This window comes from Netta rufina, assembly GCF_964035555.1.
Source record: "Netta rufina genome assembly, chromosome: 28".
NCBI classification, from domain to species: Eukaryota; Metazoa; Chordata; class Aves; order Anseriformes; family Anatidae; genus Netta; species Netta rufina.
In genome coordinates, this window is record NC_140152.1 from 5,634,343 (window position 1) to 5,650,828 (window position 16,486).

Below are 16,486 nucleotides of genomic sequence, written 5' to 3' on the forward strand. Positions count from 1 at the left end.
GGGGTTGCGGGGACCCCGAAGCCGGGTCCGGCTGCGAGGAACCGGGGGGCCGCGGGCGCTGCCGGCTCCTGCCCGAGCCCCCCGCCCCGGGCTGGGCCCCCCACCACGGGCTGAGCCCCGCCGTCCCCGGGAGGGGTCCCCCGGTCCCGGCCAGACGCCCCACTCCCAGCACCGCCACGCAACCCCGGGGGTGCCAAGAGCGACCCTCAGCAGGGCCGGGGCTGCCCCCCCCCAGCTCCCCCTCTTCCCACTGACAGTTTTGTTGGGTAAACGCTGGCAAACTGACACAGGAAGCCCGGGCCGAGGCTCAAACCACGGCGGTGTGAAGAAATCCAGGGGCACGAGCTCCTCACACACCCCAGAGTGAGCCCAGCTCCATGGCAGGGGCACCCCAACCATGGGACCCCCAACCATGGGACCCCCAACCACGGGACCCCAACCATGGGACCCCAACCATGGGACCCCCAACCACGGGACCCCCAGCTGTCAGACCCTCAGCCCTCCCAGCTGGGGATCTGGACCAGAGGCTGCAGCCCCCGTGCATGGGCACAGGCCCAGAGCCACGCAGCATCCCTGGGGGGTTGGCATGGGCACTGCCACATGCTGGGGAGCGTCCCCGGGCCATGGCAGGGCCCTGCTCACCCCCGCTGCGCCAAGAGCAGGATTTCATCCCAGTTAGTTCAAGGCACGAGAGCAGCCAGGACGGGGCTGGAAGCTGCTCTGCTTTCACTCTTCCTTCCTTAATCCGCTCCCCTCCCAGCGAGCAGCCTCCCCGATCCAAGGGAGGCTGCCGAGCGGTGCCGCAGGCCAGGCTGGCTCCGCAGCCCTGAGGACAGTGAGCCTGAGCCCCCCCCCCGGGTCTGCAGAGCCCCCACAGACCAGAACATTGCACTCCCCATGCCCCCCACTCCATCGTGATTGCACAAGGCAGCAACACCCTGAGGAGGAAACCCGCCAGCATCCGCACCGTGACTGCGCCCACAGCACCCCCCTGCAGGGCTATTTAACCCCCCCCACGCACCCCAGGTGGCCCCACAGGAGGTGGCAGAGGCCCACACCGCACCAGCATGGTCACCGCTCTGCTCATCCTCAGCCTGGGGGGCTCCGTGCTGCTCCCGGCGCTGGGCCCAGCAGGTAACGGGACGGCCGGGGCTGCGGGGCCGGTCCCCCCCAGCCAGGGTGGGGACGAGGGGCCTGGGGCTGGAGCCTGAGCACCCGTGGGTGGCGCTGGGGTCCCCCCGCAGCCGCTGAGCGCCCGCACCCCCCAGGTGCCCGCGGCAGCCGGGTGATCGGGGGGAAAGCAGCGCTGCCCCACTCCTGGCCCTTCATCGCCTCCATCCAGATGGACGGGCAGCACTTCTGCGGGGGCTTCCTCGTCTGGCCCAAGTGGGTGATGACGGCGGCCCACTGCCCCATCCCCAGGTGAGCGGTGCTCCGGGGGGGGGCACGGGCTCTGGTCCCCTCCGCGGGGCACGGGGTGGCCCCGTGGGGACCTGGCCCCACAGGGATGGATGTTCCCGTCCTGGGGGGGTTACGTGGCGCTGGAGCAGCCTCCCCGCCTGCCCGTTCCCCTTCTGCTCTCCGTCCCCGGGGGCACCAGCCCACTCACGGTCCCCCCCCGGGGCCGCAGGCGCAACCCCTCGGTGCGCGTGGTGCTGGGCGCCCACCGGCTGGAGCAGCCCGAGGAGTCGCAGCAGGTCTTCGGCGTCGAGGAGTCCATCGCGCACCCCCTCTACGACCCCCGCACGGTGGACAACGACATCCGCCTGCTCAGGGTGAGCCCCGCGCCCCCCCGCTGGGGGTCCCCGGGGGGGGGGGTCCCGGCAGGTCCCCGCGCCCGGCCCGGCCGCCGCTAGGTGTCAGCGCTTCGCCGGGGAGCGGCGCTGGAGGCGGCCGACGAGGGGCTGGGGGGGGGCTGCCCGCGCCCCCCCGTCCTCCAGCCCCGGGGCGCGAGGGCTCCAAAATCAGCCGGGGCCGGGGCGGTGAGGAGAGGGGCCCCGGCAGCTGCCGGGCTGGTCTGGGGAGGGTGCGGGGCAGGAGCTGTGTGTTGGGGGGTCTGCCCCGGCCCGGGGGTGGGAAGGGGCAAGGAGGAACCCGCGCCCCCCGCTCCCTGCCCAGCTGAACGGGTCGGCCACGCTGAACAAGTACGTGAAGCGCATCCGCCTGCCCTCGCCGCACATCGACCTGAAGCCCGGGACTGTCTGCCTGGTGCTGGGCTGGGGGGACATCTCCAACTACGGCGAGCGCCCCGAGCAGCTGATGGAGACCGACACGGCCATCGTCAAGCGCAGCCTGTGCCGCACGCTGTGGCGGGGCCGCGTCTCGGCCAACATGCTGTGCGGGGCCAGCCGCAACGCCACGCTGCGGGGCGTCTGCGCGGTGAGTGCGTGCCCGGCCCCGGCCCCGCCGTCCCGGGGGGATGCTATTCTGCCTCCCGTCCCCTCGCTTCGCAGGGTGACTCCGGGGGACCTCTGGTCTTCAAGAGGAAGGTTTACGGCATCGTCTCCTTCTCCGGGGAGAGATGCGGGGACCGCCGGTACCCTGACGTTTACACCAAGATCTCCAACTACATCGACTGGGTGCACCTCATCGTGCTCAAGCACCGCCACCCCGAGGGGCAGCAGAAGCACAACCCAGGTCCGGGGGCAGCGAAGGGTCCCGGGGCAGGCAGACTGCGGGGGCCAGCAGGGGGGCCGAGGCATCGCAGTGGTCTGGAGGCTCCCAGGAGGGCAGGGAAGGGCTGGGACTCCCAGGCCCCCCTCCAGCTCCAGGGGCTTTGATGGTCGATGGGAACTGACAACCAGGGCTCACAGCTCCTGCCTCAGTTTCCCCACGTGCTCCAAGGCAATGCAGGAGACTGATTTTGACTGTTAGTGAGGAGCCAAGCATTCCCCTCCTGCCCCCTCCCCGGCTTGTACAAAGAGTCCCAGCACCCTGATTCCCCTTTGGCAGCAGCATTTTCCTTCCGCAATAAAACCTCCTTCCCAGCCCGCTGTCCGCTCACCTTCCCTCCGCCAGTCCCGCTCAGCCAGCAGAGCCCAGCCCCGCTGCTCAGCCCCCTTTAATCCCCTCCTGGCAGCTGGTCCCAGTGGGGCTGACTGGGGCCCTTGCCCTGCCCGTGGCAGCTGCCCCTCGCCTCCTGCCAGGATTTCCTTCCTCCAGCTTTCCCTTCTGTCCTTTCCCTGCCCCGCGCTGCTGGCACGGGGAGGACGGGCAGTGCCACCCCCACAGCCCCTCTCTGGGTGTGCTGCTGCTCCCCCCCACAGCCCTTCTGCTCTGCTCCCCGGCCAGACCCCTGCCTTGTCACGGGGCAGGGTTCTGCAGAGCAGGGGACGCAGCAGAGGGCAGGACCAGACCCCGCTCAGCACCAGGCACTGCCATGAGCTGGGGTCTGAGCCCTGCAGGGTGCCCCCAGCAGCGTGGCGCTGCCTTCCCGCGGGGGCCAGGCTCCTCGTCCCGTCCCACCCTGTCCCATCCAGCCTCATCCTGCCCCATCCCACCGCTCACTCGAGGACCCCCCATCGTGAGAACCACAGACACGGCCCGGGGCAGGTCGGTTCCCAGCACGCCCGCTCCTGCCCACGCTGGCAGAGGGGCCGGGGACACCCCCGGGGGGCTCCATCCTCACCCCCCGCCCCGCACGCCGCTGGCACGGGGACGAGCGCCGACCCTGGGGGTCAGGGGCCGCGTGCGAGCTGCAGCAGGGTCTGAGCCAACGCACACAGCGCACGGCTCCTGCCCGGCTCTGCGGCCGTCTCTGGGGACGACGGAGCCGCTCTCACCCCTGGTTGTTTGTTTTATCTGCAAATTGCTGGCACACCACAGCCGCGGGGCGCAGCAGCCCTGCCTGCGGAGGGTCCCGGGGGACACTGGGGCTGCGGCTGTGCCACGGGACATCCCTCGGTCGGGCGGTGAGGGGGGCACAAAGGGCAGGGCTGAGATGTCCCCAGAAAGCAGCCCCCCCTCCGGTCCCCGTGGTCCCTGCACTGGGGCGCCCAGCACCCTGCCGTGGCCTTGGGGACACCGGGGACACCGGGGACACCGAGCAGAGGCCGGACCCTGCCAGGCTGCCAGCCTTTGAGGAAGCCCCAAATCCCTGTGGGCTCCCTGGGAAGCCACGGCCCCGAGGACACTGGGGCAGGGCTGCCAGCCTCGGGGCTTCCACACGCTGCTGGGAACCCTGGGGAGCCGGCGCTTGTCCCGGCTCGCCCCAGACCACCCAAAAAACGGAGGGAAGGAGCCGCCTGACTCACGGCCGTGCTCTGGGAGCCGAAATCTCCCGCCCATCAGCAGCACTGACGTCGCTGCCGCAGCCCGTGCCCGCCGCCTTGGCGTGGGTCAGTGCCAGCAGCCTCGGGGCCAAAGCCCCAGGGCCAGGGCTGGGGCGGGAGGAGGAAGGGGGCTGGAAGCCCCCGGCCCCCTGTGCTGCAAACACTGGCACCAGGGAAAGCCCCGGCCGAGCCCTGGCCGTGCCCTTACACCCACCCCGCAGGCAGGGAGCGGCTCAGAGGCGAACGGGGCAGGTACGGGGGTCGGGGTGGCCGGGCCGTGCGCTGACCCCAGCCCCGGGGCAGGGGACCCGGCCGGGGGCACGGCCGCAGCTCCTGGCGTCCCGCGGGAGCCAAGCCGCAGGCTGCAGCCCAGCTCCTGCGACTGCGTCCGCCGGGGGAGCGTCGCACATCAGGACTCAATTAATGGCAGGAATTGTTTTGTGAAATACCAAACCCTTACGGCACTCACTGATATTAGGAACATATTTGATTTGCATTGCTGGTTGCTCTCTCTTTTTTTTTTTTTTTTTTTCCTCCTCTCTCTCCCCTTTCCTTTCTTGTTGCTGCTCGGAGAGACTTGGCCAGGGTGGAAAAACCCCAACACAAAGCTGAAACAGATGCTGGCGGTGGCCTGGTGCAGCCAGGGAGCTGGGGCCGAGCAGGGCGCACTTCACCTGCTCCCTGCCACGGGGACGCTGCCGCTGCTGCCAGCTCGGGCCGGTGCCCACGCTGGGACGGCCATTACCGGGGGGGGACACAGCTCCTGGGACGCGCTGCCGCATGCACCAGGCACCCCCCTGCACGCCCCCCCCGCCCCACAACTGCTGCCGCCCTGCAGGTCCCACGGCACGGGGGCACAGCCCCGTGGGATGCAGCAGCGCAACAAAACCAGACCCGCAGCACCTTTTATTCGTTTTTTAATTGTAATCCAAATTGTAACACAGCCGTAAAATGCTCCTAACAATATGGAATAGGAAATGTATATGTTCCCATAGCTTCTGCCTCAGGAATCGGAACACAATCATACAAAAATAGAAAATAGGGTATTTATATATATATATATTATATATATATGATATTTATATAAAGGCAACAGCTTCTTGGTGTCAGAGACGAGATGGTATTTACACAGGTCACAACGCGCACAAAAAGAGAGAGAAGTAACAATAAATACAGAGGGAGTGAGAGAGCGGTGGGTGCGGGAGACGGGGGCCGGAGGAGGCTGTGCCTGCCCCAGAGCAGGGCCGGGGGTCCCAGGGACGTTCCTGCCCCGTGCCCCCATGGGGGCTCCGCAGCCCTCTGCCCCGCAGCGGCCCGGGCTGCTCGCTGGGGGTTTGGCCATGGAGGGGTGAGCGAGGGCGAGCAGCAGGCTGCGTCCCCATCGCACCGAGAGGGCTGGAAGCCAGGTCTGGGTGGGCCTGGGAGAACCTCAGCTAACATCAGCTTTAACAAACACGCGCTAAAACTTCAGGGGAAAATGACATACACATATACATGCGCATATATATATGTATGTGTGTATAAAAATATAGACCTATCCCTCCCAAACCCGGCGCAGCTCCGTGCTCCCTTTCCTGCTGCTGGCAGCTGGGGCTGAGCCCCTCCGGGGAAAGATAAAGCGCAGATTCCCACTTGACCCCGAGGTCCCGGCCAGAAACGTCAGCAGAGTACCAAGAATTCAATCCAAAAATAAATAGGCCCGGGGCGGCCGTCCAAGGACACGTGGGGGGGGCAGCGCGCGGCGGTGCGGACGCCCCCTCGACGCCGCGGGCACGGAGCAGCCCGGGTGGCCCCGCGCAGCCCCGGCACGGCTGGCAGGGCCGGGAGCCGGGCCCTCTGCGACTGCATAACATACACAGATATAAATAAGGACCTTTTATCTTAATAAATATCAGGTATATGGTTTGTACAATATACACATAATGCCCCTGTCTCCTGGGTCCGGCCTCGCGGCGAAGGAAGGATTCACACGTAGTTTTCCTCGGCGTTGTCCGTCTCCAGGGAGAACTTGGCCGCGGCTGGAAATGGGGGCAGAAAATGGGGAAAGAGGTGAGTGGGTGCAGCAGGGGGGCAGAGCCCCTCGCCGGCGGCCCCCCCGTGCCCTGCTCCCCGCTCACCCGAGCAGCTCCCGTAGTGGCGCACGCCGATGGAGCGCCCCAGGTGGCACGTGGCCCGCCGCAGGTGGCACGCCGACGGGTAGGTGACGTTGTTGTTGCCGCACAGGGCATGGTCCAGGCTGGTGGGCTCGGGGCAGGGAGCCGTCCGGCACGTCACGCAGTGCGCGCTGCCCGTCTGGTCCACCACGCAGGTGTGGGTGCCGGGGCACACCACGCTGGAGCAGGACTCTGCGGGGAAGCACAACGCGGACGCAGCTCAGCAGCCCCGGGCAGGGACCTGGCACCGCCGGCCGCGCGGGGACGAGGGGCAGGAGCCGTCCGTGCCGGGGGGAGCCGACGGCCCCGAAACAGCACCCGAGAGAGGGCGCGGGGCCGGAGCCCGGCTTGGCCGACGGGACCTGGCTGGGACAAGTGGCCCCACGCAGGTGCCTTGGCAGAGAGAGCAGGGGCGGCGAGGGCCCGCAGGGGCAGGATCAGGCCCCGGGCAGGGCTCGGAGCCGTGCAGGAGGGCGGGGGGCTTTGTGCACCCCCAGCCCGCAGGCCCTGCGCAGCCGGCCGCCCCCGGGGCACCAGCCCCACGCCGGCGCGGGGGCACGGCCGGGCCCGGCGTGCTCCCCGGACGCTGTAAACACTGTTTGAAGCCTTCCCTCCTCCTTCCTCTATTTTCCTGCCGGATTGGAAGGAGACTTGGCATCTGCAACTCCCAGCTCGCAACTCACATTTCTTGCCCCAAATTTTACTGTGCAGTCCAGAGCTTGACAGGCAAAGCATTTCAGAGAGGAGGGCTGGCAAAAATAATCATAATAATTCTGACAGTTCTTGGCAGGGAAAGGAGGATTACTGCTCTCTTTAACAAAACAACAAAAAAGGGGCTTGATGTTTGGAAGTGACATTTTACGGAGTGCTATTCCCCAGCCGCGGCGAGGCCGAATCCCCCGTCGCACTGACGAGCCGCTTCGGCATCCGAGGCAGCTCCTCGGCCGCCCGGCTCTCGCCACTGCGTCCCCGCTGGGGTGCCGGGGCCGGGGCCCTGGAGCGGGTGCCAGCTCCGAGCCGCTCCACCCTGCTGCAGGCAGCGGCGCGGGGGCGATGCCGGGGCCAGCGAGCTCGGCCGCGAGTGAACTCCTCCGCGCAGCGCTCAGGCGGGGAGATGCAGCTGGGAGCCGGGGGCCGGGCTCGTCCCCCCCCACTGGGGCATGGCAGAGCCCCCAAACCCAGGCTGCGGATCTGCTCCTGATGCGCCACGGGAGGGGAGGGCACCGCAGCGGCATCTCCGTCTCCAGAGGCTGCAGCCTCGGTGGCTGGGTTCACGTTAGCCCTGGCTTCCTGGGGCGGGAGAGGTGGGGGCAGTGCGCGGTGTGCAGGCAGCACGTGCCCGACCCAGGCGGCCTCTCACCCCTGCAGAACCTCACAGGGCACCGGGAGGAGTGACGGGCGTGTGTGACCTGGAGCCACGCAGCGCTGCCGGGCTCCGACCGCCCTCATGGCACCGGGAGCCGCGGGGAGCGGGGATGGGGCAGGGCAGGGGCACGACCGAACCTACTTTTGCATTTGCCCTGGTACATCACTTCCAGGTCGGGGTGGTCTCTGCACTTGGCTGTCAGCAGGTCGCACTCGTCCCGGTAGGTGTAGCCGTCGGAGCCGCAGACCTGCAGCTTGCGGGGCAGGCTGGAGCAGTCGGGGGCGCAGGCGCACTGGGGCCGCCCGTGCTTCATCTTGCACACCTTGTCGGGGCCGCACACCACCCCCTCGCAGCTCTCTGGGGAGAAACGGGGGGGGGCAGCGCGTCAGGACGCGGCACGGCCCCGCGGCACCGCGCCGGGGCTTACCTGGGGCTGCCCCCGGGCCCCGCGGGGGCTGCGCCGCGCGAGCGCTGCCTGCAGCAGCATCTGGATCTGCTCAGCGCTGCGAAGGAGCAGGTCGTTGGCTGCGGCGCTGAGCTATCATCCAACACTTACCCCAGCCAGAGAGCTGGCCCTCAGATCAGCACCAGCTAATTCATTTCTATGTATTTATTTTTTTGGAAGGAGACATTTCTTTTTCTTATGCAATGGAAAAAATCTATCTCTGTAAGGCCCCAGATCCTCCAGAAGGAACTGGGCTTTGCGAGTTGTCTGGGCAATCAAGAGCTCCGCTTTAATCAGACAATACCCAGCCCTGTTTTGCTCCAGGCCTCCGTGACTTGAACACAAGAGCGGGTCACGGCAGCGAGCGGCAGATCCCCCGTCCCGTCCGCTTCCCGGCGGGAGCAGGCGAGACAGACGGACGCATTGTCCCGTGGGTCGCCTCCCCGCAGGACGGCGGCGGGGCTCAAAGCGCCCTGGGGCCACCGCGGCCCCGGGAGCAGGGGACAGAGGGGGCCCCAACGCCGCCGGCTGCACCGGGAGCAGGAGGGGAGCAGCGTGTGGGGCAGCTGCGAGCCCCTTACCCCACGTCCGGACACCCCCAGCGCCACCCCAGAGGGACTCCGGGCGGCCCTGGGGACGGGGGAGGCAGGACCCAGGTCTGTCAGCACCCGGAGCGGGGAGGGAAGAGAACCCCGAGCCCGATTTACCCCAGAGCAGGAGGGATTCCCGCAGACAGGGTGTGTGCTGGGAAGATGTCAGCGGGGAGATGCCTGGAGATAAAGCAGGGGGATTTCCCCGCAGAAGACTGGGGTCACCTGGGGAGACGGCAGGGGGAGGTGGGGAAGGGGAAATCCCCTGTCTGCTTGGCCCAGCGTTCCCAGGGGAAATTCCCCGGTGGGAGACGCGGGGAGACGGGCGGTTTCCTGGTTTGCTCCTTGATTTCCATAGCTGGGGCCTGCCCAAAATGGCTCCGAGGGCAGGGGCAGCGCGGCAGGGACAAGACGGGGCACGGAGGGGCCCGGCCCCAGCAGCACACGGGACCCTCGCTGCGGCAGCGCGGCACGGCCCCTCTGTCCGTCCGTCCGTCCGTCCGCCCCATCTCAGCGAGGCCGTGAGGCTGCAGAAGCATCTGCCCCTGACCTGGCCCCATGGCCTGGCTCTCCCGTCCGTGCTGGGTCCCTGGGGGGGACACCGCGTCCCCGGCAGCTGGAGCCAGGAATTTCTGCAGCCCCCGGGGCCCGGCCAGTGCCTTCCCGCAGGGCTCGGCCGCCCCGGCTGCTGCTGTGGGGCCGGCGGCTGCGACCCCGTTACCCTGGACTGACCTGGGCCAGCCCCACGAGCCCGCAGCGGGCTCTGCCCCGGCCCCCAGCTCTGCCAAGCCCCCGGAGCCCGGCGGGGAGCACACGGCAGCCCCATCTGGATGGGACCAGCAGGGCTTTTGGAGGGGTGGAGAGTGGCGGCGAACGTGCCAGCCGGGCTCTCCATCCATTTTCCCTTGGCTGCCTTCTGCCCAGGTCCTGCTCTCTGACCACCGCGGTCACCCTGTGCACCCCCAGCCCTGCTGCAGACCCCCCTGGCCAAGGAGCCTCCTCCAGCCTGGGAGAGCAGCCGGTGCCAGCGCTGGTGCCCCTGGCAGTGCCCAACCTCCCTGGCTGCCACGGGGAGCACAGCAGGGCCAGGACCTTGCCGGATGCGTCCCCAAGCTCAGCCAGGGCAGCCGAGGCCAGAGGAGCTCGCTGGGGGCTGAAGCACTAAGGGGCGGCGTGGAGGCGCTGCAAGAGGCTGTTCGTTAAGAGCCTTTTTTTTTTTTTTTTCCCCCGCTTTAAGCAAATAACGAAGTGACCTTCCAAAGACCTGCTCCTGACTACTGTGGTCAGCAGGTCCTCGAGCATGTTCTCACACGGCCACGCAAGTGCGACGAGGGGATCCGTGCCTCCAGCGTGCGCCAAAACATCTGGAGGGCCTGGAACTCACAGCTGGAGAGTTTCCATTTCTGGAGCTGCCCGTTATATAAAGCCATTTCACACACGCGCTGGGAGGAGGAAGGGGGAGCAGAGGGGAAGAAATAGATCTTTTTCCCTTAAAAAATACTGAAAGAAGTTTCCCTTTAACCAGACCTGGTGAGGGCAACAGGGCCGGGAGGCCCCAGCAATCTGTCAGCCCAGGAGCCACAGGGCAGGGTGCGCGGCCCCGTGCCCCAGGGGCCACAAAAGCGCACGTGAAGTGAGAGCAACCCGGGGCTGGCGGCTGCGCCACGAGCCCAGACCCCCGGCAGCACCCTCCTGGGGACCCAGGAAGGCACTGGGGGACCCAGCCCAGCCCCACGGCTGCTGCATCGCGGGCTCAGCATCCTCCCCAGCACGGGGCTCAGCCCCAGGGGCCTCCCCAGCCTGGTGCCCAGCAGCGGCTGCGCTCACCTTTGCAGGGGTGGCAGGTCACCAGCCCCAGGAAGCCCAGCAGGCTGATCTTGTTGCCTGGGTAGGTGTAATTAGACCAGGCCACGTCCACGTTGCCGTTGGCGCAGCATTCCTCCCACGTCACGCCCGTTTTCAGGATCATGGTGCACTTGGCCTCCTTCCCCTGCTGCAGCCAGCAGATCCCACCTGCAGAGAGGGCAGAGGATGAGGAGACCCCAGTGTGGCCCTGCCACCTCCCCACCACCAGGGCACGCACGGGCTGCTGCACGGGGAGCTGGCCAGGGGAGCTAACGGTGCCCGTGCTGCGCTCGCCCTGGAACAGGACCGGTCCTGGGCCAAGTGACCCCGCCAGCCCCCAGCACCGTGCGCGTTCCCACGCAGCCCGGCCGGCACCCCAAAGCCCCGCCAGCAGCACGGCTGGGTGGGCACCCTGGGGGTGAGATGCCCCAGGAGCTGCCCGCCTGGTGGGCCAGCACGGGGCCCTACAGCCCGCTCCCCACAGTGCTGCCCAAGGGGACAGAGAGAGCAGGGCCGGTGGTGCCTGCACAGCACCGCAAGCCGGCGTCCCCCAGTGTGCACCAGTGTCCCCACGGAGGGACCGACCCCGCGCGCGGGAGCCCGACACACACCGCCTTTGTGCGGGGCCGGCCGGCAAACAGGGCACTTGACACAGCCCCTGGGACGCAGCCAGCCCAGCAGCATCTGATCCCACTGAGTCAAAAGCCTGTTTGTTCCTTAACCTCATGAGCAAATCATTTATACTTTTTTTTTTTTTTTTTTTTTTTGTGAGTGATTCCTTTGCAATTTCCGCCTCTGCGAACCAGCCTCTTCTGACGCTTATTTGGGTTTATGTTCTCATTAGCTGCGTTTGAGGTTTGCTAAACGGCTAAAGATGTGAGGAAGGGCTGGGGGCAGGGCCGCATCCTGCTGCCCGACACGCCAGCACGGGGCTGGAGCCGCTCCCCTCCAACTGGGCTGCCCTGATCCACAGCGGGTGTCAGCACCCATCCTGGTCCCCTGGTCCCCTGTCCCCTCCCTCCCATGAGCCCCATTTCATTTTGGCCTTAAGCACGAGGGGCTCTCAGTGCGGACATGGCCAGCAGCAGCTCCCCGTGGGGACCGGAGCCCATCCAAACCCTGACAGCCCCGAGCCCCAGGTGTCCAGGAACCCCAGGGCACCTCCAGAAGTGGCAGCAAGGCCAACGCGTCCCTGCCATCTGCGCTCCATCAACCTGCCTAATCGCTCTCCTTTACAATCTCCCATGGCCCCAATTCCCCCCATGGTACTGAGCCAGAAGCTGTGTGCCAGCTCTGGACCGTGCTCACACTGGGGCTGCCCCCCTCCTGCCCAGACCCCGCAGCCCCCGGGGCCAGCAGTGATGCCAACAGCAGCTCCCGTGGTGGATCAGCGCGGAGCCTTGCTGAGGACGTGGCTGCGGCAGCCACACCAGCATCCCCCACAGCCAGCCCTCACACCAGCGGCAGCCCCAGGAGCTCCGCAGCAAAGTTTGATCCTTGCTTGCTCCCTGCGCTTCTTCGGGGCTGAAAGGAGCTCCAGCAGCAGCCCGAACACCGCGTTTAGGCAGTGCAAAAGCCGGGGCTCTGCGCCGGTAGCACCCGCCCCAAGGCTGCGCGCACGCGGCCAGCCCAGAGCTTCCCAGCCCCAAATCCCTCCGCAGCTTTTCCATGGCCCATGGGTGCCTGATGTCCACAGGGAGAGGCCTCCAGGGGAGGCCCCAGGACATCCCCACGGCGAGGCACGGTGCTGGGGGACAGGGTCTGCCCCTCCTGGGCTGCTTCGGTTTGTCCCCAGTGCGACCCAGGAGCCCCCCCCGTGCTCCCAGTGCCCAGGAGGTAGTTTCCAAGTCTGATATCTTCCCAGCAGGGATCTCTGGCTACTTTAAAATAGTTTCCTTCGCAGATCATTTGCCAAAAGAAAGTGGGTCAGCTGCTCACATGTTTATAAGAAAAAAAGAATAAAAAATATTCAAAACACGGAGTCTCCTCTGCTGCTACGTAGGGGAACCTCCTGCCCCCGCCCCAGTGCCCAGGCTGCAGTGCTCCCCCATCACCCCATAGCCCCGGGGAGCCCCCGAACACCCTGCACAGCATCAGCGGGCAGGAGAGCCCAGCGAGCTCCTCACCCCGGACCAGGGCTGCGCTCTGAACACATTTGGCAGCGCCCAGCCATGCCACGGGGCTGGGACGGGTCCTGATGCCCCAACGCTCACAGCAAAGCCGCAGGGAGGCTGAACGGGAAGCGGGCCACAATGCAGGAGCAGCCCCGAGCCCCCAGCAGGCGAGCAGGAGCCACTTTCACACCTCCCACAGGGCCAGCTCCTGCGGACACGGGAGCGCCTGAGCCCCCACAGCTCCCACTGCACCCGGGTGGCCGTACCCACGGCTGCGCCCACGCACAGCCAGGCCAGGGAAAGGGGGGGACGTGCTGCGGGCTGAGCCCATGGCCACGGGATAGGTGGGGGCAGTGCGGGGGGCTCTCTGGGTGCCCCATCCTCCAGGTTTCCCCAGCCAGCGAGGCTGCAACGCTCCTGCCCGCAGCGGGGCCTGGAGGGCAGCATCGGGGGGCTCGTGCCTGGGGCCTCTCGGTGTTTGAACTGGACCTCGCCAAGCAGCGAGTGGAAATCCCATGGGCGGGGGCGATGCTAAACATGATCCTGGGGGCCAAAGCCCCTGCAGGGACCCTGCGGGAATCCCCCTAGTCCTCTGGGGCACCTCGACCTGCTGCTGTCCTGCGAGCCCTGCTCCCTGCCCGCGCTGGCAGCGAGTGATGGAGACGAACGTGACTGCACGAGGAGGAAGACGGAAACTCCAGCGCTACAGCAGGAGAACCGAGGCTGGCAGGCAGCGACCTCGGCTCAGCACAGTGGGGCTGGCAGGGCCACTGCGATCCCGGCTGGCCTGGGCGCTGGTGGCTCCTGCGAGGGAACGGCCACCGAGCCACCGGGCTGCCTCCGAGCACCGCAGAAGCTGCCGGTACGGCCACCCGACCCGGGAGGGCTCCGAGCTGCAAACTCCACACCCAAACCGGGAACCGGCTGCGGCTCCCGGCTCTTCCCATCCGGGCCGGGCGGCTCGCAAAGCACCGGAGCTCGGCGCTCAGCACCCCGGGGCGCTGAGGACCGGGACCTCCCCGGGCGGTGCTGCGGGGCCGGCAGCACCGGGGGCTCCGCTCACCTCCAGCCCCGAGCCGGGGGCCGGGACCGGGCACGGGCGCTGCCCCGACGCGGGCCTCGCTGCAGCCCCGGGACCGCCGCGGCCGGAGGTGGCCGGGACGTCCCCGGGGCTCGTCGCGGGAGGGACGCGCGGGGCCGGCGCCGCGGGGCGGGGGGGGCACCGGCGGGGAGCGCCCCCCCCGCCCCGGGCCACCGGCAGCGGCTGCCCGGGGCCGGACGGGGCGCGCCGCGGGGCACAGCCCGGTAACGGCGCCGGGAGCAGGGGCCGCCGCAGGCACCTGCCGGAGGGACGGGACGGGACGGGACGGGACGGGACGGGACGGGACGGGACGGGGCGCGCCAGCTGCCGTCGGGCGCGGCCGCCCGGTGCCCGCGGCCCCCCCCCCCGGCCCCCCCGCACTTACCGTGCGCGGCGTCGCCGCCGGCGGGGCCGCAGAGGGCGAGCAGGCAGAGCGCCAGCCGGAGCGGCATGGCCGGGCCGGGCCGGGCCGGGCGGCGGGACGGGACGCGGCCGGGGCGCTCCGGGACCTGTTGCTGTGAGGCGGCGGCGGGGCCGGCGGCGCTATAAAGCGGCGGGGCGGCGTGAATCACCGGGCGGGGCGGCGGCGGGCGGGCCGGGGGGGCCGGGGGAGCGGGGGGGGGGGGGCGGCGGGCGGCAGCGCGGGGGGGGCGCGGGGCTCGGTGGCCGCGCGGTGTGGCCGCGACCGCCGGGCTGGAGCGCAACCGGGTGGCGATGGGGAGGGGGCCCCCGGTGGCGGCCCCCGGTCGCGGGGAGGTTCGGGGGTGCCCCCGGCACGGGGGAGCCGAGCTGCGGAGGCAACGTCGGGGCAGGAGGAGCGAGGTTTGTGCGGGGACAGCCCGGGGTGCTGCTGGGCTTGGGGCCCCCACCCTGCCCGCCCCCTCCAGCCGAGGCCGGAGCGAGCCCCTGGCCCCCTGCCCCCCCCGGAGCCTTCCCAAGCAGCAGCTGGGGCCGGCCCACGCTGGATGGCATCCTTGCCTCGCAAGCAGCTCCGCGGCCCCGCTGGCAGCCCAGGCCGTGCCGTTAGGGAAACCGAGGCACAGCCGGGTTCTGCTTCCCTGGGCAGTGCCAGCCCTTGTGTGAGCCATGCGGGGAGAGGTGGGGAAAGGAGAAGAGCTGGGGGGGGCACACGCCCCATGGCGCACAGTGCCACCAGGAGCGGGGCTCCTGCCTGGCATCGTCCGGCCTCGGTCCCTGCCCGGTGCCACCACGCCGGGATCACCAGCCCATCCGCACGGGGTGCAGCCAGGGTCCCTGCCCATCGCCCTGCACCCAGAGCAGAGAGCCAGGGCCACGGGGCCCCTCCTGCTGCCGCTCCAGGGGCCTTTTCCAGCCCCTTGAACCTCCCCGTCCCTCTGCGCCGTGCAGCTGAGGGGAACGTGTTACCCTTTGCACTGGCCTCAGCTGAGGTCATGCTTTCAGCAGCGCTGGCCCAGCTCTTTCAGGAGAGGGGCCCCATCCGGACGGCCCCGGGGAGCTCGCACCACCCCTGTGCTCCGGCAGCGGCCGCCCCGCTCCGAGCCGATGCCAGCACAGCGCGAGCAGCTCGCTCTGGCGCGGGGTCGGGCTGGACGAGCCTCGGTCCAGCGAGGCAGAGCAGCGCTGGTCACACGCCCGGGGAGCGGGGGCGATGCCAGCGGGAGCAGCGCGATTGTGTCCGCTGCCACCGCCACGTCCCCCCCTTCCAGGGGATGAGGACAGGGACCTGCACCGAGGCCGAGCTCCCTCTCCGCTTCTCCCCACGCAGCCCCCAGGGAGGGGACGCGAATGGGGAGAGCTGCGTTTTACCCCGTGCAGCATCACCGCGAGCCTTGGGGCTTCGCTGTCCTGAAGGGTCACATCACCTGTGGCCAGCACATGGGGGCAGAGGCACCCTGCCATGGCGAGGCACGTGCTGTCCCCACGGACAGGCGGACCCAGGAGCCCAGCACACGCTCGTGGTGTGCTGCTGGCCTCGGGCTGGGCAGCGCTGCCTCCCGGCCCCTGCCCTGGTCCCGGTCCCAGTCCCGGGGCGCCGTGCCCCCGCCTGGCTCTGCCGCCGCTCCGAGCGGCTGCCCATGTAAGGGCAGAGGGCTGGGGAGCCAAATCCCTGAGCTGGGTCTCAGTGAGAGAGCGGGTAGTGATGCACTCGCTCACATGCTCGAGGATGTCAGAGGAGCTTCGCGGAGGCCAAGAAGGGATTTTCCCTGGCTGTGAGCGGCGTTGCACAACCGGCGGCTCTGGCAGGGAAGGGGTCGTACCTCTCTCCAAGCCGCCGCATCTGGACGGAGCAGCACAGCTGGGCTCCCCGCTCCAGCGGGGACGGGAGGAGCTCGGAGGCCAGGAGGGGAGCAGGTCAGGCCCCTTCCTCCCAGCGCAGCGCAGCCTCACCGAGGCCTTCCCAGCGCAAAGGGCAGCTCCGTGCTGGGGGCTCGGGCTCGCCCTGCGCCCGGCTCCCCGGGGAGCGCCGTCTGCCTGCTGGGGGCCGGGTGTGGGGCAGGGAAACGCTGCCCACGGTCCTGCCTCAGGCGGGGACCAGGGCAGGTTCTCGAGCAGGGCTGGGAGCAGAACTCAACCGAGCAGACTGCAGAGAGCCGGGGACGTCCTGCTGCCGAGTCCTGCTGTGCCCAGAACAGGACAGG

The 16,486-nt window shown here is 68.8% G+C and overlaps 2 protein-coding genes across 2 annotated transcripts; one reads left to right on the forward strand and one right to left on the reverse strand.

Annotated features, from left to right (window-relative positions):
* Nucleotides 1–1,013: 1,013 nt before the first annotated feature.
* Nucleotides 1,014–2,780, forward strand: PRSS57 (serine protease 57; the record flags this gene model as incomplete). The annotated part of the gene is made up of 5 exons (XM_084302619.1): nucleotides 1,014–1,134; nucleotides 1,269–1,422; nucleotides 1,631–1,775; nucleotides 2,119–2,379; nucleotides 2,454–2,780. The coding sequence occupies exons 1-5, from the start codon at nucleotides 1,068–1,070 to the stop codon at nucleotides 2,778–2,780; spliced, it is 954 nt and encodes a 317-aa protein (XP_084158745.1). The 5' UTR covers nucleotides 1,014–1,067.
* Nucleotides 2,781–5,365: 2,585 nt separating this feature from the next.
* Nucleotides 5,366–14,380, reverse strand: FSTL3 (follistatin like 3). Its single transcript, XM_084302720.1, has 5 exons — nucleotides 14,251–14,380; nucleotides 10,653–10,838; nucleotides 7,932–8,147; nucleotides 6,389–6,616; nucleotides 5,366–6,289 (listed from the first exon to the last, which is right to left on the reverse strand). Exons 1-5 carry the CDS (start codon nucleotides 14,315–14,317, stop codon nucleotides 6,237–6,239), a joined length of 750 nt encoding a protein of 249 aa, XP_084158846.1. The 5' UTR covers nucleotides 14,318–14,380; the 3' UTR covers nucleotides 5,366–6,236.
* Nucleotides 14,381–16,486: the final 2,106 nt, after the last annotated feature.

What these genes read in the sequence shown, in the direction of transcription:
- FSTL3 (XM_084302720.1), bottom strand. Translation starts at nt 14,317, where the DNA reads ATGCCGCTCCGGCTGGCGCTCTGCCTGCTCGCCCTCTGCGGCCCCGCC. An exon ending in CGGCGGCGACGCCGCGCACG is followed by an intron (nt 10,839 to 14,250) that starts GTAAGTGCGGGG and finishes CCCTCTCTGCAG; the next exon opens with GTGGGATCTGCTGGCTGCAG. An exon ending in CCACTACGGGAGCTGCTCGG is followed by an intron (nt 6,290 to 6,388) that starts GTGAGCGGGGAG and finishes CCCCATTTCCAG; the next exon opens with CCGCGGCCAAGTTCTCCCTG.